Source organism: Condylura cristata, unplaced genomic scaffold, assembly GCF_000260355.1.
Source record: "Condylura cristata isolate star-nosed mole 26May11 unplaced genomic scaffold, ConCri1.0 scaffold00030, whole genome shotgun sequence".
Lineage (NCBI taxonomy): Eukaryota > Metazoa > Chordata > Mammalia > Eulipotyphla > Talpidae > Condylura > Condylura cristata.
The window spans coordinates 2739148-2761514 of record NW_004567131.1 but is presented as its reverse complement, the minus strand read 5'-3'; the positions used below and the strand labels follow the sequence as shown (position 1 = coordinate 2761514).

The 22367-nt window shown below is 43.2% G+C and overlaps 1 protein-coding gene across 1 annotated transcript in view; it reads left to right on the top strand.

Annotated features, from left to right (window-relative positions):
- DISC1 (disrupted in schizophrenia 1) overlaps positions 1–22367 on the top strand; it is a 304163-nt gene that overhangs the window by 100072 nt on the left and 181724 nt on the right. Inside the window, exons 5-6 of the mRNA XM_012731422.1 lie at positions 654–783; positions 2991–3226. Coding sequence (XP_012586876.1) covers positions 654–783; positions 2991–3226 — 366 coding nt within the window. The remainder of the gene's footprint in view (positions 1–653; positions 784–2990; positions 3227–22367) is intronic.

Sequence of the window (22367 nt, the reverse complement as noted above, 5' to 3'; positions counted from 1 at the left end):
TGTGGTTTTAATTTGCATCTCCCTTATTATGAGTGATGTTGAACATTTTTTCATATGCTTGTTGGCCATCTGCATTTCCTCTTTGGAGAAGTATCTTTTTAGCTCTTCTGCCCATTTTTTGATGGGGTTGTTTATTTTTGTTGAGTTTCATCAGTTCTCTGTATATTTTTGTGATCAGTCCTTAATCACTGATAAACCACACACAACTTTAAATGATCTAGTAGCCACATTAAAATAAAGAAAAAAAAGCATTGAAATTAATTAAAAATACATATTTAATAGAACACAATCTATCAAAAGTGGGATCATTCCAACAGGGCACAGATACGGCGATGTCACTGAGGAGCTGTTTTGCACTCTGTTTTCAGACTCAGCCTCTCTGGTCTGGGTGTTTTTTGCCCTTTCAGCAATGTGTGTGGCTGCTGGCTGTGGTGCAGTGCAGATCCAGTATTAGGGGGTTGGCCTTGGGAAGAAGCAAAGCCTGATAGAGTGTAATTAAAACAAAAACTTGCATTAGGGACTTCACCCCTGTGATCCTCCTAAGGGTGAGCCCACCCAGGGGCCATTTGTGAGAGTTCTTTCTCAACATTCTTGGAAACCTGAGGATTTCAGCTCTCCATGTCTACACCAATACTTACTTTTTATGTTTTAAGGGTCGGCAATGATGGCTCCCAAACCACACTCAGAATGGAGCTGAAGCCATTGGAGCCCAATGCTCAGGACAACCTGCATGCGTCTATCTCCAGACGAGATTGGCTTCTTCAAGAAAAGCAGCAATTGCAGGTATGCAGGTGAAGAATATTCTACAAATAGGACAGCAGTTTCACCCTTACTCACGTAAGCCAAATGCAGCAAAGTGGGTTTTGCTTTGCTGGAGTGTGGCAATTAGAAGCCTGGCCATCCACCCGTGAAGTACAGAGGGGAGAGATGGGTGGAGATAACCAGAGGGCTTGTAGGAATCTCATTACGAATGAGGGCTTGAAAGCTCAGCAGCGCTGATCTGTTTCAGATATTCCTCATTACCTCTGGAACACGTTTTCCTTGTCTGCCAGGCCAATTTGTCACCTTTCATCATTTTGACCTTTAGAAGTTTTTTTGGGAGACAGAAAGAAATCGGTGCCGCGAAGTCCTTTATGGGAATCCCTATCAAGTTAGGACAGCCGTTGAAGGGAGGCAGAGCTGTAAAGACGGACTGGGCTAGGCATGTGGGCTTGGCACAGAGCTTTGGATAAAAGTGTGGACAAAGGTTGCTCAAGAATTGTCAGGGCCTTGAAATCCTGATGTAGCTCTGAGCTACAGCCAGGAGACATTCAGGGGTGCTGAGAGTTGACAGAGAACCTACAGGCAGAAAGCCTTGAAGTGCGTCCACACTTGCTTGAGTCTGGAAGCTTTGAGGAAGGAACAGGGAGCCAGGTGTGAGAGGCAGTGTGACTTCAGAAAGAGCTGAGGACTTTCAGACTGAGTTGAAATCCTGGCAAAAGCTCTAAACAGTTGAATAAGCTTGGCAAATTCATGGGGGCTTGGAACCCTGCTCCTTTATCTTCACCACCCCTTCACCCCCTTGAATACTTTTCTTCTGAGTTTTTCCAGCCAAGTTCTTACAATATCAAGGTGACAAAAGGAAGCAAAAGCCACATAAGTTTGGAAGTGTACTGTTATTTTTTAACAGATTGAACACATTGGGTGAACATTGTTGTAAGGTTTAGAGAAATGAAAATATGAAACCTCATTTTTGGTTTTAAATAGTAGTCACCAATGAAAATCTACACTATTGCTGATGAGCTCAGAGTGTACAGAAAATAATTTTAGCCCAGGGTACTTAGTGTTTGAAGGATATGTTCTTGGTAGAACTCTGGGAAAGCTAGTCATTTATTCAGTGGGTGTTTATTAATTGCCTACTATGTGCCAGATGCTGTTTGAAATCACAAGGATGCCTGTGGAGTTTATTTTCTGGGAGGAAAGTCAAAGGTGGCAGCAGGGCAGTTTGTTGGGAGACAGTGTCAGCAATACTGCAAGCTTGGACCTGTGAGGGACACAGATGTTTTCTCTGTAGAGTGTCTTAGCTGTGGATCTGCAGCATCTTCTCACTCTCTCCTCTGCTGAAAATAGGGTCAGTGGATAAAAGTTGTAGGTCATTTACACCTTGGGGTTGAGAGAACACAGATAAAGTTAGGGAGACTCCCAGGATTAGAACTGTGCTCTCATTAGCCAGAAAACTGATGCATGCAACACCAGAGGATGTTAATTAAGAGTCTCATTTTAAATTCAGAGCCCTATGGGCAGTCCAGTCTGAGGGTAACCTGCTTTGGCACCATAACCACAATGTGTATGCAGTTACCTGCTGCTTATTTTATTAATTGACTTAAGATTGGATGATACTGTGTAGATTCTTTGGAGTTTGGTTTGCTGTATTCTTGTCCATTAAATTTATTTAGTATTTTTATGAACTGCATCATAGGGCAGATAGCATAGCACTATCTACAGCATCTCTTTGTTCTTTTAATCCTATAGACTTAAGAAGCTATGTTTTTTTTGGTAATCTTTATATTCTACTAAGAAGCTATGTTTTTTGTAATCTTTATATACTATGTTTTCATTTAGGATTATCTGTCCTTTTATTTTTTGGTCTGTGGCTAGTGTTTCCTGCTAGCTCCTATCTCACACACACCCATGCTTGCTGCCCTTCCACCTGAAATGGACTGAATCGTTTATATATCTGCTGGGTTTTCCAAGTAATATTCTTGGCTACCTCTCCATAGTTATTTAATAGTTGGGAGAAGATGTTTTTTCTTTTGCCAAATAATCAGAAATATAAAGATGGCATGATTTTTCCGGTTTAGCAAGTCTTCCAAAAATCTGCCTGCTTTAGACGGAGAAATTCTCGGTTCTCATGCATATGGCTGACTCTCACTTAAGCGACTCATTATTAGCAGAGATGCTTGCCACAAGCAGGGTTAATTCATAAGATCTGGTCTCTCCATTCTTTGCAGAAAGAAATTGAAGTCCTCCAAGCAAGAATGTCTGTGCTGGAAGCAAAAGATCACCAGCTGAGGAAGCAGATAGAAGAGCTGGAGCAGCTTCTTCCATGGCAGGGCTGTGACTTGACCCCGCTGGTGGGCAGGCTGTCCCTGGGTGAGCTGCAGGAGGTCAGCAAGGCCTTGCAGGACACCCTGGCCTTAGCCAGTCAGATCCCACTTCGTGCAGAACCACCTGAAACCACAAGGAGGTATCAGTGATTTCCTAACTAATTTTGCACGGATCATCAATTTGACCTGTTATAGCATTGTTGGTTGTTGGTGTCCATTGTCCCTCCTTTTTAAATATTTTCCAAGCAGTTGTATATATTTTTTTCAATTGAAGCACCATTGGTATTCTGAATGGGAAGTTCTTCATTGTGTGGGCAGTCTTGAGCTTTGCAAGGTATTTTTTGTCCTGACCATCCAACTCACTAATTTCCAGTCTCACTGTCTAATATGTGCCCTTCCATTTCCAAACACCCTCAGGGACATTTTTTCTTCCTTTGGGATCTATCGGAGCTCAATTAGTTAGAGATGTTAACATCAATCTTTGTTGAGGATGCTCGTGTAGACATGTTATAGGGCAGTCAAGAGTGAACTGGGCCGCCTGTTGATGGGGCCTCACCCGTGCACTTAAAATTTAGTTATACTGCAGGCACACACAAAAGGGTCAAAATGAGTTTATTTACAAAAAGGGGAAAGGAACAGGAAACCACCCCAGGGGGCGGGGGGTGAAGAGAGAGAGAGAATAATTCCTAAATCAGATACCTGAAGTTACTCACCCCCTCATGGGCAAAAGTTCACCCCAAAGGGACTGGTCCAAAGCAAGGCCTGAAAGCCCACCACGAGACTAAAGCACCTTCTGGCCGGGACCCATCGAAAAGGGGCAGAAATGGCCAGAGAAGTCTGGGAGGAAAAGAGCACAATCAAAATCAATATAAACACTGTAATAGTCACCTCCCCATGGGTCTCTCACCCACATCTGCCTTAACTGGTCCAAGGTCAAGAAGAAACAAGCACGGTTTCTTCATCACATGCTTGCTGCTCTATGTGGATTCCTCAGATCTCCTTCTGTCTCTCCATCCTGCTTCCTTCTTCCTCAGATTCCTTCTCTTCTTTTCTGTGCTCAGCTCCACCCTCATTCTGGGTGGGGCAGGGAACCTGGAACTTCCCCTTTTCCTAGGGACCATCCTGTTACAATTTGACAGATAAGGAAAAGAAAGTTTAGGAAGCTTAAAATTTTCTCAGAGTTTTTAATAAGAAACAAACTTATAAACTCCTTTTTTTGTTGATTTTAGCTGTAGCTGTTTTCTTTTATCACCCTGGAGTGAGATTCTTTGCTGTGTTCTGAATTTTATTCTGGCCAAAACAGAACATACATTTACATACATGTTAGACAAAAGAGTGAGTAGCTCTCCAGTGTATATGCTCAGGGTAGCAAGGCCTGAAAGTGCTGGGGGTGTAGAGCCACGAGAAAGTTCATGTTCTGCTAGGTTGTTATACTGAAAAAAATACTTAATAAAACTCACCACCCAGAGTGGTTGTGAATATGGACTCTGCCATCTGATCATCAGGAGATGAACCCTTACTTAACCCCTTATAAACTGGGAGCTGCTTTTATTTGGGTAAAGTAAACAATAAATTCTTTATAGAGTTGTAATGTGGATGAACTGAGCTCTCCTAATTGTGTCTGGGCACCAGTAAATACTTTACTCTGCTTGCCCTTGTTTTTATTATAGGGATTTCAGTCCTGAGGGCCTCAAACTGCTGTCTAATGTATCTTAGACTAGTGCGTGAATGACTGTCTTCACCTTACATGACCAATATCCTACCCAACCTGTAGAAGCGAGCCGCAGATGGTATTCTCTCAGGGTTCTCACAGAATAGCCTTACGGGGGTGCTGAGGTTTCTTCTGTCCTCTTCTAGCACTAATAGATCCCTGTAGACATAGCTAGCTCATAGCTCGTGCCCTTGGAACAAGGGAGGAGACTCGGATTGTTGCCACTTTTGGGCATGGCCAGAGGAGCTCACCTTTGGCTGTGTCTTGTCCTGTCCTCCCCACATCTTCTTGTGCTTCCTTGTTCTGTTGCCTCAGCCTATACGGATCTTTCCTACTTGCTTCCCTTGTTCTACCATGGAAACCATTTTCTCTCTCTCTACTTATATATATGTATAGGTATATAAAATATGTAGATTATGCATTATATATCACATGCAAGTATACATAGGCACACATAATATATACATCATCTTATAGATCATATGTATATCTGTAATAGGGATAATGAATGATGGAATATACATGTACTTTTATTGTTATATTTGTAAATGCATAATTTTATACATTACCCTTAAAAGCCTTTTTTAGTCTTACCATCCAGATGTGTCCTACATCTTTCTCCTGTTGCTCTTAATAGCTCAGCAGTTTGTCATATGCCTCTCATACAGATGAGAGTTAATCTTCGAGGGAAAACATTAGAGCAGGTCTTACTAGAACCCACTGCAATATTTAACAAAGCCTCTGCGTTCTGAGCTGAATTTGTTGGAAGTATCCTTGTGGGTGTGCCCTGTCCCTGTATGGAGACATATGACTGCAGAATGAGTGCTTCCTCACGGGTTGACTTGTGGCTTTCAGCGCAGTCTACCTGGTAGGCAGGTACTTCTTGTTTCCATTTTACAGTCAAGGAAACAAAGCGTTGAGAGCTTCCCTCATGCAGCTACTAGGAGACCGCACTGCTATAGCTGTCTTTGGATCTGAACCAGTAAGATAGTTTCTGCCCACAGGTTCTGGGAAGTTACCTCTTTTAATTTAAAACAGGGAACTTCATAGTAGTATTGGCTAATAGAGGTGAGCCCCAGAGTCAGCCCTTAGCATTTCTAGTCTGTTCTTTTGCCCTTGCACGGCAGCTTCCTTTACCCAGGCTGACTTGACCAGAACAGGGAATGAACATGTGACTTTGCCCAGCACTATAATCAATTGAATAGACTTTGGAAAGACTTTTCAGTTTGTGGCAATAGACTGAATATGAGGATGACAGTGGGATATGCTGTAGTGCTATCTGGGGGCTCCTGGGATGCCCATTACTCCCAGACCCCGGGTAACAGTTCAGTCAACAGTGGGTTCTCACTTTCTGTGCTGAGATGATCATGGGAAAACCTGGACACCTCAACAGCTCAGATTTTGAGGTCTCTGTGTGGGGAGATCTAGGCACGTGAGGACTAGTTGTGTGGGAGAGGAGCTGCAGGGAGATAGGGCAGTGGCTGAAAGATAAAGAAACACGCCTATCATGGCCTTCTCCTGGCAGGTTGTGGCAGGTGGGACCCTAGTTGTGAGGAGAGTGCCATGAGTAATGCTCAGAGTTTAGTGTCTTTGGACAGTGATCCCCTTGGACATTCTTGGAATCTGGATGACCCTGCAAGAGCCGACCCTTGGATTCTCCTTTCTTGGTGGTACTGGGCAGTGCTTCCCTGCCTCGGCACACTTTGAAGTGTATAGGCCTCTTTTGTGTGTTACAACTCTATGTCCAGTTTATTTATTATATTTTTCAAATTATTTTTATTGAGGCAAAGTAGATATTGAAAAACCTGACACACTCCATTTGAGCCTGCCACCGCCATCTTATGCTTCAGTCTCTGTTTCCCCATCAGGGGGGAGAGTTCAAATGGCACATCAGTAGGCCACCCTGACGCAAGCTCAGACCATACCCGCCACCCAATCATGGGCCGAGACAAACTTTCTGTACCAGATATGGAGGGCTGAGAGGGTCAACCAATCAGACAGCGACCTGTGTTGCACCCGAGACTGCCCCCGGGGACCATACAAGATTCTGCACCCCAGTGCTCAGGACCCTTCCTGCCATGCAGATGCTCTGGTGTGTGGTTGGGTCCGAGCACGAGCTTGCAATAAAGTGTCCTTTTGTCTTTTAACAGCAGTATGGCTAGCTTTTTCGGGTAGTGCGCCCCATTCTGGCACAACAGATAGATCTTTGTATCTGATCTGGGGGGTATAGTTCAAATACAATGGTGCAAATGGTATAGTATACAAATGTTTGCTTTCACACCTTGCCCACCACCAATGTCCCAACAGTCCTCCACCATGTTCCACTGGGCCTCTTCTCTTTCTCTCTGTCTGGCCCTTTACCTCCTCTCACTGCCTCAGTTTTGCTGTCAGATGTTAAAGAATTTATTATTGGTTTGGTGTCTCCGACCCTTTAATATGTTTCTCTATATACCACATATAAATGGAGTCATCCTATATTTCTCTCTCTCTTTGTGACTTATTTTGCTTAGCATATCATCTCCAGGGTCATGCATGTTGTTGCAAATGACAGGAGTTCACTCTTTTTGTTTTTTCATATCTGAGTAAGTATTCCACTATTTACCATACTTCTCTGATCCACTCCTCTGTCCTTGGGTACTTAAGCTATTTCTATAACTTAGCTATTGTAAGCCGGGCTACAATAAATATAAGGATTACACATATGCCTTTGAATGAGTGTTTTTGTATTCTTTGGGCAGTAATTAAACTTTGATGAGTCAGCTTCCTTTCTTCCATCTAGGAAGGTGAGCATGATGTTCCCTGCTAAGAACACCACTTAGGAAAAAGCCAACACTGTTTTATGTGCTTTCTACTTTATAAGGAAGACATACCTTGTCTGAGCTAGTGGGCTTTGGCACAGACTCCCAGGAATAGAGCATTTGAAAGAAGATTTTTAACTGATCAGACTTTTAACTAGTTAGACTTGCTCCTGTTAACTGAGCTTTTGCTAGCAGGTCTTGGCTGCCTTTTTAAAATGCTGACTTTGGGGAGCCTTTTATATGGATATGCCGCTGCCAGGAGAGTGCACCTCATATGCATCAGTAGCTGTCTTTGTTGCTTATGAGACAAGGCTCATTGTAGGCCAGATGGAGAGAGGCAAATTGTAAAACAGGAAAATCTTGATGTCTTATGAAGAGAGGTTGTAGAGATTGGAATTGTTTTAAAAATCCAGAGGTAAAGACCGCACTACATCATCCACAAAGTTTTTATTGTGACCATCATCCATAAACTTTCATAGAGGTCTGATGTAAACTGAGGGTTCAGTCTGGGGAGAAGCTGCTTTTGATTTATCCAGCTTGATACATGTAATTTTAAGGAACAAAGAATATGCTTCTTCTTTGGAAAACTGATACACTGAGTTTAAAAAGCAGTGTGGCTAGCTTTTTCAGGTACCTATGAGTACTTGACATTTCTGGACAAATCATCAGTGGAGATTTTGAGCTTGTATGCTCAACATAATTTGTGACTCGGTTTGGTTGGCAGGCTCTGGCCATGTTAGCCAAGGGCTGGGAGTAGAAAAGTGTGCTGGTGCTGAGAGACTTAGTGGCTTTTCACCTGGATATTGTAACAGAAGCCTGAGCAGCACTTTGAATTGTCTCATATCTGTGCTCTGGATCAAATCTCCTAGCAGGATGGAATGAAGAGTTGTCTCCTCAGAGGGACATCAGAATTGCCTTTTGTCAGGAACCAACAAGAATGGTTTTCTTCCCATTAAGAAGAGGAGACCTGTTTTTCCCCTGCCCCAAGGTTTATTTATGCATACAGGAACTGGGGTGTAGGCTAAAGGTGCAGGGGGTGAGAAGATTCACCAGAGAGAGGGGAGAAGAACAGGTGGATCAACTGATACACACTACTGAGTGGAAAAGCAGGTAAGGCAGGAGAGGTCTGCTGCACCATGTGGGTCAGCTCCCTGGCCAGTGTGATAGCTTTGTAGTGCTGAGACGTAACCCCTTGTGCCACCAGGAAGGCCTAAGAGGACAACTGCTTTAATGCCCTGGAAAAGCAGCAACTCTCCAGTAGGGAAAGTGACACAACAGGGATTTTGCAAAGTGCTTTGCATTGCCTCTCTCTCCAGGGCCATTAGCTCTGCCTTCTGGCCATGTTTGGTCCTTGCACCTGGAAGACTGGGGAGGATGGGCAGGGGCCCTGTTCAGCATGCTTGTGGCTGACTGTAGAGTGGTCAGAATGATCACATTAATACCAGGAGTGATGACGTGACTGCTGTGGATGATCCTTTCTAGCATTCTTTAGAAAAGCTGGATTGGCTTGTTTTAGTCTGTGGTTGAATTCTTCATTCCTCAGCTCCTGGAATTTTTCATGCTTCATGTGAAATGAGTTCCAGAAGTTCATGGATGAATTGTCGCTTGTGCATTGGAAGAAACATATCTCAACTTTTTCACAAACCGATGGTACAAACTGTGAGACAAATTCAACTCCTGGTTATGGAAAGGACCTGGGGCCTTGGGTCATGACTGGATTGGGCAGGGCCAGTGGGTCACATGCCATGATGGCCCCTACTTTCTGTTATCTTAACTGCTCAGGGCTCAGCCAGTGTGACTGACCATTTGGAGTGTTTAGAGCATCCCCACTACACATGCCCTCTGTCCAGTGAGCAGTTCCAGGCTGATTTCAGGGTGCCTTCTGCACACTATTTAAAATAATGAAATTCAGCAGTTCACAGCTGAGTGGGAAAAAAATCAATAGTCCCATTTTCCCTTCAGATACATATCTTATTAGAGTGAGTAGCTGCAAAGACTCTGCAAGCCCTGGAATGGAAAACAGACTCCCAGATCTGGTAGATTCTCACTGTGTGTGCTGTGAGTGTGTCTGGGGTAAAAGGTGGTGAGGCCAAGCCAAACTGGCCTCAGGTGGAGATTTCAGGGGAAGGCTCTCAAAGCTTCTCTTCTAATTATTGTGATTGTGTTCTCTGTTTTTCTCCCTTCTCTGTCTTTGCCTTTCAGGGGTATGTTTGTAAAATCAATGGCTTTTGACTAAGCATTAGAAATCATCTGAAGGAAGAGGAGCTTTTTGTGTTGCTAATATGTTGCTCCAGGTGATGCTGGCCCACAGTCCTCCTGCCTTTTGCCCTTTTCTTTTGACACACTGACCTGCTTTTCCCTGGAAGTCCCTGTGGTGAGATCTTGGCTTTGTGGCATTTGCGCAATGACAGTCTGATAGAGCCTCAGTGTTGGGATTCCTTTGTAGGTGTGCCCTCGTCCTCCTCATATTATCACATCTGTCTTTCCTATTTAGATTTGTAATAATAATCATACCAATAATCATTAATTTTAATATCAATATTTACAATATGCTCATTTTTGCTCACGATAATGCTCTAGGGGATGTTGGTCAGTCTGTGGGCTTTATGCCATTTTGCAGATGAGGCTGCTGAGGGTGTACAGTCACATAGCAGTAAGGGATGATGACATCTCTGGCCATTTTCTGAAGGGGTTACGGAGAGGGGGTGAATACTGACAACCTGGGGAAACCGGACCTGGAAGCAAGCGCTTAGGCAGTCAATAGAAAGAAGTCCAGGTAGGCAGAGCAAGACTTGTGCATCCAAGTACGAGAGAACAGAAGCCGCTTCAGGCCACTGACAGCTATCTCTGTGCCCCCTGGTCAGGGGGGTTGTATTACTGTTACAGGACAGGGAGAGAGAGGCACCACTGAACCCTCAAACCTGCCTGCTCTAAATGGGCTCTGCCATCCACTGCATCAAGACAAAACATATAAGACTTTAATGAAAAGGAATTTTAAGACAGTGAGCACACAATATGGAAGACAAAGAATATAATTTCTAAATCAAATACCTGAAGTTACCCATCCCCTCATGGGCAAAAATCCACCCGAAAGGGATTGGCTCAAAGCAAGGCCTGAAAGCCCGCCACTAGACTAAAGCACCTACTGGCCGGGACACATAGAAAAGGGTCAGAAATGGCCAGACAAATCTGGGAGTAAAAGAGCACCATCAAAATCAATATAACACTGCCATAGTCACCTCCCTACAGGTATCTCACCTACATCTGCCTTAACCAGTCCAGGATCAAGAAACAAGCACGGTTTCTTCATCACATGCTTGCTGCTCCATGTGGCTTCTTCAGGTCTCCTTCTGGCTCTCCATCCTGCTTCATTCTTCAGATTTCTTCCCTTCTCTTCTGTGTTCAGCTCCACCCTCCTTTTGGGTAGGGAAGGGAACCTGGAACTTCCCCTTTTCCTAGGGACCACCCAGTTACATTACCTGTGAGGTATTGGTGCAAGTGGGTCCCTAAACACAGGCAGCCGGGGAGACCAAGTACACTGTTAACAGATTCAAGATAGAGCAGCCAGCTAGTCAAAGTTCCAAAGACAGGAAAGCAGGAGCAAGAGAACGTGCCAGAGCAGGGTCTGGAGCTAGAGGAGCTGGTTATTACTTACAAAATGAGAGCTCGAACTGGGTAGTGGTGAAGGTCCTTCCGGAACTAGGTTACGTTGCGCTTTTGGATTTTGCAAAATGGTGAAACCAGACGACTGACAGCCTCCCCTCACTCCAAGCCCTTCTCATCCCAATAGCTCTCTGATAAGTCCCTTCTCATCCCAATAGCTCTCTGATAAGTCCCTTGCAAGGTACCTGGACAGACCCTGGGCATCCACAAGCCACAGGGCACAAGTTCTTTGTTTCCTTGGTGGGTGCTTGCTCGGGACTGGCACAGCTCTAGAACACAGACACAGACCAGGGGAAAACAGCCCTACAGACACTGTCCAGGTCTGGAGTACGCCTCCCACCCACCCTCCCTGTCCTTTGAAAGTCACCTTTCCAGGCAGTGAGAAACATTGGCCAATCCACAATTTTGAAAAGAAAGGTTGGAAAAGAGGGAAGGGACTTGAAACCAGCACCTGTCTGGGCTGTCCCTGATTTCTGTCTCTTTCTTGACTACATTTGAGAAATTTAAGGGAAGAAATCTTATTTTACTTAGAGATTAAAAAGAAAGCTAGTCCTTCCCTGGTGGCGTAACGGGTTAAAGTGCAACATTATGAAGCTAGCTGTAGCTGCTTCATGCACTTCCATACGTGGCGAGAACTGGCTTACCTGATGCAGCTGACGTGTCCTGAGCTTCCCGCTGAGCCCCTCAGCAGTGCATTTCAGTACATCTGCCTGTTCTGCCCCCGACTCTGCCTCTGGTGAATCCTCTCACTGATCTGTATCCCAGTTCTGTATGCATGAATAAATAACTCTTAAAAAAATAAAAGAACACTGTTTTGTGCTATAGTAATTTTCAATCATTTAAAAAAAAAAAAAACAAAGGACAAAGAAGGGTGAAACAGTGGCTATATGTTCTTACATATTTTAATATTTTACAAATTATGCTTTATTTTCTTCCAGGCATTTGCAGCATGTTGTTACTATTAATTGAAATAATTCTTCTGAGCAGCTTGTAATTTGTAGACTCATCTATTCCTCTTCTACAAGTTAGGCATCAGATTTAATTATTTTCAACCAGAATTCAATGATTCTCAAAATTGGGAGATAGTCATTTAAAACTAATCGTAAGTAGTTCTTTCAATAAATATTATGTCTGCAAGTCAACTCCTAGCAAACTTGAATTCATGTGACCAGTTTTTGAAAGTTTTCTTCTGTCAATTTTAATTTTAATTTTGTATTATTTCTACCTTGAGAACTGTTCTGCATTTAATTTCATTGTAATTTGGGTGTCACCTACTTCCCTCTATTTTCTTTCATCACATTTTCTTATTCTTGACATATCCTGAGAATATTTCCTGTTTTGTAGGTTGTGTGTTACAGTTCCCTCCTATAAATTTTCAGATGTTACTATACCATGCCAGACAAATGGTTCTTTAGACCTTGAGCTGAAGGTTTAAAATTCTTCCAGCAGAAGGGATTTCACTTGTATTTGGACAGACCCTTTTCAAGTAACCACCGGGAATAGCCCCAGCTTGGAAATGCCAGCTACTTGCTGGAGCTTAGTCAATTAAGAGCAATTCTACGGGCAGCTAGCAGGGTGATTAATGGGTCCTGTGCCAATTCCTTGGCTGTCCTCATAAATGCAAACAGAGGTGCTGGTGGGAGTGAGGGTAAGGGGGTGCTGGAGCTGGACCTTCTATGGGGGGGGGTCATTTTTGGTGAGGTGATCCTCTTCTTGGCCACTACTGAAATTACTACGTTGTCCTTTTGGGCAAGTTTTCTCAGCTTCCTTTTTGAGTCGTATTGATACTGGTGTATAAATTCCTATGAAGGAACTAAAGAAAACAAAAATGAATTTGTAGACTTATAAGACTAAATTAGTGGTTACAGAGGGGAAAGGGGAGAGGGTGGATAAGTTGGGTAAAAGGCAGCAATTGTAGGGTGAGGGATAGGATTGGACTTTAAGTGGCAAATTTAATGTAGTATATGCAGAGGTTGATTTATAATAATGCACACTTCAAACATAATAGTGTTGCAATGTAATGTTGCTTCAATAAACAGAAAAAAAAACTAATATAATGGTTGAAATTATACAGCAGGTGAAATTTATACACTCATCTATATAAGTTAAAACCTCAAAATCATAATGAAGAGTAAATAAAGTAAGTTATGCAACAAGAACCCCTTATTCAGTTACTTATCAACTGGATTTTCCCCTTGTTCATTCATTTTATTCACCAAAGGCCTGTTTTTACAGTCTCTATTCAGTTTCATTTACCGACTGAAACATTTTAGGAAATAAGATTTATAATATTCCCCAGCTACAGAAACCAGATTGATCTGTTGCTTTGTCAGCAGATTTTGAAAGAGTCTGAGTGTGAAAGAATGCAAGGTTGAACCCTTTCTACAGGCTTTTGTAAGGCATACGCGAGTCCTTAGCTGGATAGCAAGGAATTAAAGATGATCCGGGAAAGCATAAGTCAAAACAGAAGGCAAGATGTCTTGGGAAAATTTCATAATTACAGAAGTATCCACTTTCAGAAATTTAGGAGAAGCAATATACATTAAAAAAATCAGTATTAAATGGAAATGCATGTAGCTCAAGCTATTTTTTTAAACAACAACAACAACAATAAAAAACTGGGGCCTGGTGGCACAGTGGGTTAAAGCACAGCACTAAGAAGCTAAAGCCACTTCTGCATGAGTTTGATCCCCACCTGCCCCAGAGGTGATCCACATGGCGCTGCAGACCTCTCCTGACCCGCCTGCTGCTCCCCTCAGCAGTGTACTTCATCAGGCTGCCTGTTCTGCCCCCGACTCTGTCTCTGGTGAATCTTCTCACTGCCCCTGCATCTCTGGCCTGTACCCCAGTTCTGTATGCACAAATAAATAAATCTTTAAAAACAAAAAACTGGGGGCAATGAAATATCACCTACTAGATAATCAGAATTAAGTGGTAGTGATTGAAGTGGAAATTTGATGTTGCCTTTGGATCGCTTAACAGAATAAACCCAGAGGTGGGATCATTCCTGCTCTTGGATCAAACTATAGCATTTTAAAGATTGAACTCATGGGGGTTTTGTGGAGAAAAGCTCTTGAGTCTAAGCACTGAAATCTTGTTTGAGAGTTTGAATACATTTGTGATATGCCAATGGCTGAAAATGTGGAGCCAACTTAATTATCAGTCTTCAGAAAATAAGAGACCAGAGTACTGTATTTTCTTATTATGTGTAAAACAACTTGGAAAGAAAGGCTGGAAAGGAGGGTAGCAAGAATATGAACATAAGGCTGTTCATATTTTTGATTCCTGCTCTCATTTTTTTTATTAAACAATTAAAATCTCTTATAGGCAAGTTGTAAGTCAGAATGTCTTTGGCACATGGTTTATATTTCAGTGTGGAGTAAGATTGTTAGAGAGGCACAGAGGAAGATCTGGTTGAATTAACACTTGGTGTATCTGGAGAAGCCAATAACCAAGTTAATTGGTTGGAAATAAAGCTGTGAATTTTGATGGAACTGGACCTAGATGCAAGCTGTGACTATGTAATGTCAGGCAATTTCCCAGTGGGGATGAGAATTGGCAAGAGATGGCACCAGGCTGGGGTGTATCTGTGTGTGTGTCATTGATCTTATTTATATTAGCAATTTGGGAAAATCTGGGAATTCACGTGAGGGCTCTTTTCCTTGCTCAGTCTCTTCACCTCAGTACCTTGACTCCACAAACATTGGAAACCTTTCTTTCTTAAGAGTACTTATTTGAGTTGCATGGATATATTTTATTAAAGAATAGTTTATAGGCCCTCCCTGGTAGTGCAACAGGTAAGGACGCAGCACTGCAAGCTAGCTGCAGCCACTTCAGTGTGAGTTGAATCCCTCAGCCCCAGAGGGACCCACGTGGCACGGCAGACCTCTCCTCTCTCACCTGCTCCTTCCCTCAGCAGTGTACTTTGTTGATCTGCCTATTCTACTCCCCGCTCTGTCTCTGGTGAATCCTCTCACCACTCTTGCACCTCTGGCTTGTGCTCCATTTCTATATGCATAAATAAGTAAATCTTTAAAAAAGAGTTTATAGTCTTATAAATGTGACATCTTAATGTCAGTATGCTGACTTAGTTACCCTCAAAACTACAGAGTAATAGTGTAGTAGCCTATCTAAAGTTCACAAATATAGGATCATTGATATGCAGAAAAAGACTCAGTAAATGTGTGAATCCCTAGTATGACCCAGATGAGAGGAAGAACCCAATGGCTACAAGTGCAAATATTCCTTTGGCCTATTTTGCTTTGGTTCTTTCATTTAATCCCTTGGACCAGGAAGGAAGGCATCAGGGCATCAGCAACAGGGTTAAAAGATCGTGTGCTCAATTTGTCAAATTACTCTAAATGGTTTCTTATTCTTATGTATATAAGAATGATCTATTAAAAATTATTTCTAGACTTCTTTCAGCACAAGAACCCCTAAAGATAGCCTAGCCCCCTTTTTTTAAAAGATTTATTTATTTACGCATACCGAATTGGGGTACAGGCCAGAGGTGTAGGGGCAGTGTGAGGCTTCACCTAAGGCAGAGTGGGGAGCAGAAGAGGCCAGGTAAGGAAGTACACTGCTGAGGGGAGCAGTAGATGGGTCAGGAGAGGTCTGCCGCGCCATGTGGGTCAACTCTGGGGCTGGGGATCGAACTCATGCTTAAGTGTCTTTAGCGTCTTAGTGCTGTGCCTTAACCCACTATGCCACCAGGGAGGGCCCTAGCCTAGCTTTTTGATGAGCAAGAGTAGGACTCTTGTCATGCTTCCCTCCAACTGCCAAACCAGACCGAGACTGTGTGCTGGGGCAGAGGTAAGCGCGGGAGGAGTGCAGGGGTGCTGGGGGAGACAGCCAGTAGAAGTGACAGAGTTTCCGACTTCCGGTGCACATCTCTCTCTACCACACCATGCAGTCTTTCCCAAGAGTAAAGGTCACAGGTTACTAGCTTCATAGTTTTTTATAGCCATATAGAATGCTTGCTCTTAATAAATATATGTGCCCTATTGGACTATCACTGGATCACCAGAAGCCTGGAGGTATTCTTGACATTTCTGTTGTCTGGGCCCCATGTATGTCCCATCAGGGATATGTGACATTATCAGCTGTGAGTAGAGGAGGCTCCAAAGAAGGAAAAAGGCCAAGTAGATAACACTCTGCATCTCCTAGAGCTGTTTTGCTGTCACTTTCTTAATCACTTGCCCCCATACAAGGTTAGAGGCCTGAGCTGCAGTTGGCAAGGCTGTTTCTGTCAACTGACTCCTGTCCTTTTTTTCGTTCAAGACCCAAATAGTGCCCATGCTGGCATAACTATCATTTTGTCCTTTATATCATTTCTACTTTGCTTCAGTGACAGCCTATCTATTCTTAAACGTATTTACTAAATACAACACAGGATGAAACTGAGAATGGAGAGAGAGAAAGGGGGTGGGGAGAAGATGAAATTGGTAGTATTACCTCCATGGCCCCCGTAATCTGAAAGTAGAACATTCCTTTTTGGTAGACTTGGTAGTTTGTTATTATTATTATTGTTATTATTATTTTTGAGGGGGTAGTGGTGACCAGAGAAGACTACAACCATTAACTTACATGGAAAACATTTTGGGTATTCCCAGAGCCAAAGAATAACTTAACAAATTATACCAAATAGGAAATTTCTATCTTTGGATAGCTGGGAAACCTATATTTCTCATCTTCCATAGCTTTTTGCTAAAATGGAACTTCAGATGAGACCTCAGGCAGGAAGGTGTTCACATAACTACCGGTAGACACAGACTTTCTATGCAATTTGGTTCCAAGAGCTGAACAACCTGTGCCTTGATTCAGGAAATGAGATCTGGCCTGTGTATTTATCTCTGTCATACTGTTATATCTGGCACTTTTTATAACTTCATGTATTTTATATTCTTTAATCCCTGCAAATAAATTAGTTTTAGTAAAAGAATGTTGGGTGGTAGGATCAGAAACTTTTAGAAAGTAACCTTCTTCATCTTGCAGGTGAGAAAATCATACCCCTGAAGAAAGTCACTTGTTCAGAACCAGTGTGGTGGGGTGGAATTCTCTGAGAGGCAGTAATGCTCTTGTGCAGGAAGGGCCAGGTAAGATAGGGACAGAGGTTGCTCTCTAGAGGTTGGGCTGCGGGACAGCTGTGTGGTTGGTGTTTTAGGTAGGTCTTCTGCTGAGGCTGGTGCCATGGTGGTCATGGCTGGGGTAGTGGTGGCAGGAGGAGGCGCTAGCCAAAAGCAAAAAACACTGTGGGGTGAGGGAGGTTCTCTAGGGCCTGAATGCAAAGGAGCCCATCTTGGCAACAGGACATTTGTGACCCGCAGGAAAGGGCTGAGTGGATCTCCAGACATGGTCTCCCAGCCCAGGGTCTGTCCTGTACTGGGGTGGGATTCACATGTGGACACCAGTTCTGCATGTCTAAAGAAGAGCCCTTGGAAGAATCCTCTGCATGGCCACTGCTTTGGCCAGCAGAATGGTCCATGCTCAGGTAAATGCCCTCCAAAGAGGCCCTGGCAGAAAAGATTATAGTGGGGCTTAGGGTAAAAGTTGCGGCTCCGAGAGGGAGATTTTTAGAGGATGCCTGTGTCTTGGATTGGGGTGATAGCAGCAGAGGTGGTTCTTCGGTTGGACTGTTGTTTTTTAGAACAGTTTCTCACTCCCTACCTCACCCCACCACCAGCATCACTGAACCCAAACTGCTTGGCTGGTATTCTCCTGCATAGATAGAAGTCTCATTCTGGCCCTTGACCAAGTCTTGGCTGGTACTGTTTAGATTAGTTACTTCAATTCCACTTTTTCTTCTAATTATTGCTGAAAAGCAATCTGTCCTAGCCCAAATTGATTATTTTATTAGTGTTTCTTGACATCAGTTGGCACATTCTGGTGACATTGCACGAGTGGTTCAGGAGCCCTTTAGCTTTGCCACCCTTCAGCTAAGGTGTCTGTGACCTTCTGTATTAACGAGTGGTTCCATAGTCATTATTGTGAAATCAGGGCTCTTCTTATCACATTTCTACAGCCACCCACCACAGTCTTTAGCTCATGTGCCACAGAGAACATTTACATTCTGCAAATTTCTGTTGTCGAAGAGGCTCTCAGTCTCTCACTTGGGTGGGTTGAAAATGACTCCGTCTGTGAATCTGAAGCAAATAAAAGAGCCATCATGTCTGCTGTGCCTTTTTTCCTGGGCCCTGGAGCATCAGCATGTAGGAGCTTAACACATATAATTAATCGTACTATTAAAAACTGAAACTCCCACATGTATTCATCTGCTGGGGCTGCCATAACAAAGCACCACAGACTGGGTGACTTCAACAACAGAAATATGTTTTCTCACAGCTCTGGAAGCTGGAGCTCCAAGATCAAGGTGTCGTGAGGTTGTGTTCTTCCGAAGTCCCACTCCGCAGCCCGCAGATGGCTGTCTTGTCTGGATAAGCACAGGATTACCCTTCCCTGCGTGTGTGTCTGGTCCAAATCTCCCCCTTTCACAAGGACACCAGTTCTGCTGAGTCAGGACCCATCCTGGTGTCCTTATTGAATTGCATTGTGTCTGTAAAGACACTCATATAAGATCCCACTCAAAGGATACCCACAAAGGAGCTGGGGTGGAGGAAGACACTATTAACCTTAATAGGTGCTTTGCCTCAATTTCCTTTCACCACTGCCAGCCCCAGGCCCCCAGGCTGTGCTCTCTCTGCCCCACATTGTTGGCTCCAGTCTCAATTTTTCCTTTTCTTTTATGCATACAGAACTTAGGCATAGGCTAGAGGCGCAGGGGGTGAGAGGCTTCACCAGAGACAAAGTGGGGAGCAGAACAGGCAGACTGACAAAGTACACTGCTGAGGGGAGCAGTGGGTGAGGCAGGAGAGGGCTGCTGCACCATGTGGGTCACCTCCCTAGCTGGGGATTGAACTTGTGCAGCAGTGGCTGCAGATAGGTTCATAGTGCTGCGCCTTAACCCACTGCAGCACCAAAAAGGGCCCAGTCCCAACTCACTGTAAATGTTGGTCAGTTTGAGATTAACGTTCATTTACAAGTGATGATACTGATTGCATTGTAAATTTAGCATAGTTCTAAAACAAAATTCTAAAAGCCAACCTGAACCATGACAGCAGTTTCGGAATAACTGCACAGCGTCTAAGAGAGGCAGTGTAACTGGGGTGAAGAGGGAGAGGAAAGCCAGCTAAACTGGCTGTGTTCTCATCTGCCCATTTACCTGAGGAAGGTGCATAAATCTCTTTGGATGATTTCACTTACTAGAAAATGTGGTTGTTATAATCCTTCATAGAGTTACAAGAATTTAAAATGCTAATCTATGTGCTACTTGGTATACAGTAAGTGCTCCATAAATGACACTATTACTTCTACAATGGCTACTTTGGGAGGAGATTCTGCTTTGGCAAATACTCCTCTGGTATGTTTGTTAAAACATTATTACTAATTTGTGGGGATAGCTTTTGTGTTTCCTGGGTTCAGTACAGTTTGACCTGAGAGGACAATTCTTATTTGTTGTTGGCAGTACACAAGCTTAAAAGAAACATGGGGATCAGTGTGAAGCATTGAAGTACTTAGAGCTCTTGTTTTTCGACTTGTGGTTTTCAAGTTTGTATCCCTGTTCCTGGGACCAGTTGTACCATTGGACCATGGAACCAATTTAGGGTCAAATGACATGATTTATATCCCAGGCGGAAGACATCACCTCTATTAAAACAGATTCTCTGCTATCTATTTGATATATTCCACTTCTGTGTAAAATCTTGTTTGGAAGAGTTCTATTGCTAAAAATAACTTGAAAATCACTTGCTCAGCATATAGATTATTCATCTTCTTCTGCCCCCCCCCACTGCTTTCCTTCAGTGTATACCCCAGGGATGCAACTAATGTTAATATTAGCCTGAGCAAAACATAATTAGGAAGGTAAATCTACTGCAAAAAGTAATATCACATAAATTAAATAAATTAAATATAGATCAAATCAAATATAAAACAACGTATTCAATTATCTGCATCACTGCCCCCTGCTCTAACATGGATATTTGAAAGAGACTAATTTTCTTTCTGGGATAGGGCCAGAGCTGAACCAGGAGCAAAGAGCTCCTAGAAAGCTCCTGCTTGACCTATTGGGCATTAGCTAAAGTCACTGCCATTTTGCTCAGCTCAGGTTCCAGTGTTAATAAGGCAACCTACTGCCTATCTATCTTTTTTTTTTTTTTTAAAGATTTATTTATTTATTCATACAGAACTGGGGTACAGGCCAGAGATACGGAGGGTGAGAGGCTTCACCAGAGACAGAGTGGAGATCAGAACAGGCAGATCGACAAAGTACACTGCTGAGGGGAGCAGCAGGCAGGTCAGGAGAGGTCTGCCGCGCCATGTGGATCTCCTCCGGGGCAGGCGGGGGTCGAACTCATGCGGAAGTAGCTTTTGATTCTTAGTACAGTGTTTTAACCCACTGCACCACTAGGGAGGGCCCTGCTGTCTATCTATCTTAATTGTTCAAACCTGAAGTAGTCTTGTGCGTTGCTGGGAACACCTATTTGGAAGATACTGTGCTCAGACAGGACCTATTATGTGAAAAGTTTTAGTTGATCAGATTTCTAGGAACTTGACCTGGGAAAGTACGTTTCTGCCCATGGAGATTTCTAGTTCTGCAGAGAAGTGCTTTGTCGATGCAACTGCTGGAATCAGAATCACCACGGCCGCCCTGGACACACTCTGCTCCCCCCCGCCCAGCCTCTACCAGTGGGTTGGTCTGTTTCTGCTTGTCCCTCTTCCCTCTGTTCTCTCAATCTTCCCTGCCTTCAAGCGGTCCAACCTCCATTGAGCTGGTGTGTAGAATTTTCCAGGCGGGATGCACATGCTGTGTCCCCTGGTTTTTATTGTGCACACTGATTTTTTGTCACAGTGTGACTTATGAATTCAGAAAAATCTGCTGCTAGATATCCTGCTGTTCGTCGGCTCTCATCTCTCCCTCCTGGGTTAACCTCAGCTCTACAAGCGCACATTTTTCTGTAGAACGCTGTGCTAACGTGGGGAGGACACTGGTGAAATTGTACCGGCCCCAGTTTTGGGCTATTAGCAGTTGAGATGAGTTTTCTTGTATTCCAAAATCACAGTCCAGTGGAGGTGATAATATTATAAACTAGTAGTAACTAGTTACTATTACTATTAGTTATTACTAGTTGTACTTCACACTCTGGTAGAAGTGTTAACATTGTAAACCAGTTCTTATAGTTAAAGGACAGTGACCAGCAACGCGCTGTTCAGCTCTACTACTTGGCAACACTTGCTGCAGAAATTTTCTTGCCCCCCCCCCATCTACACGCATAACCCAGAAGATCTGACCTTCCCTTTTGTACCTCATCTTTACCAAGTGACCGCTTCTCTTTTGGTGCCTATAACAATTTTTTTGGGGGGGCATGTTTGGGCTCTTATCTAATAGCATTGGGCTGTTGAGGGCAAGAAGCATGTCTTTTACCCCCAGTTCCTAATTTATTAAGTGCTCCATAGATATTAAAGGATTAATGAGTTTGTGAATGATTGAATGAATGAGTCCATCAAATATTCTCACTGCTTTTCAGCAATCAAAATAATCAAATGATCCACTACTTCCTCTCCTTTCTAACTTCCATCTTTGTATGAACCACACGACTGGGTTTTGCCTAAAGTTTCTCTCTGGTTTGTCACATTCAGTGTTTCTTCCTCTAAATCATCTTTTAGAAGCTGTACAACTAACTTTCCAGAAGACAAAAACCTCGTTTCTCTCAGCTTGCTTTCCTGCTCAAAAATGAAATGATTTCCCTTGCCTGTGGGGCAGAGTTGAGAATTTCTTAGCCTGGTATTCAATGCTGACTGCAACTTGCCTTGATATTTCTTTAGAAATTACTTTAATTGTAAATATTCTAAACACATTGGAAAATATAACAGATACTCATTTACCTACCACTGAGATTAAACAAATACTAGCATTTCCCTATATTTACTTTGATTCTCTTAAATAAATAAATATACAAACATTGCAGATAAGATAAACCTCCCCTTTCCACTACTCTCCTTCCCCTGCCAGAAAGACTCCTTCGCTTGTTTGTGTTATCTCTCACAACTCAC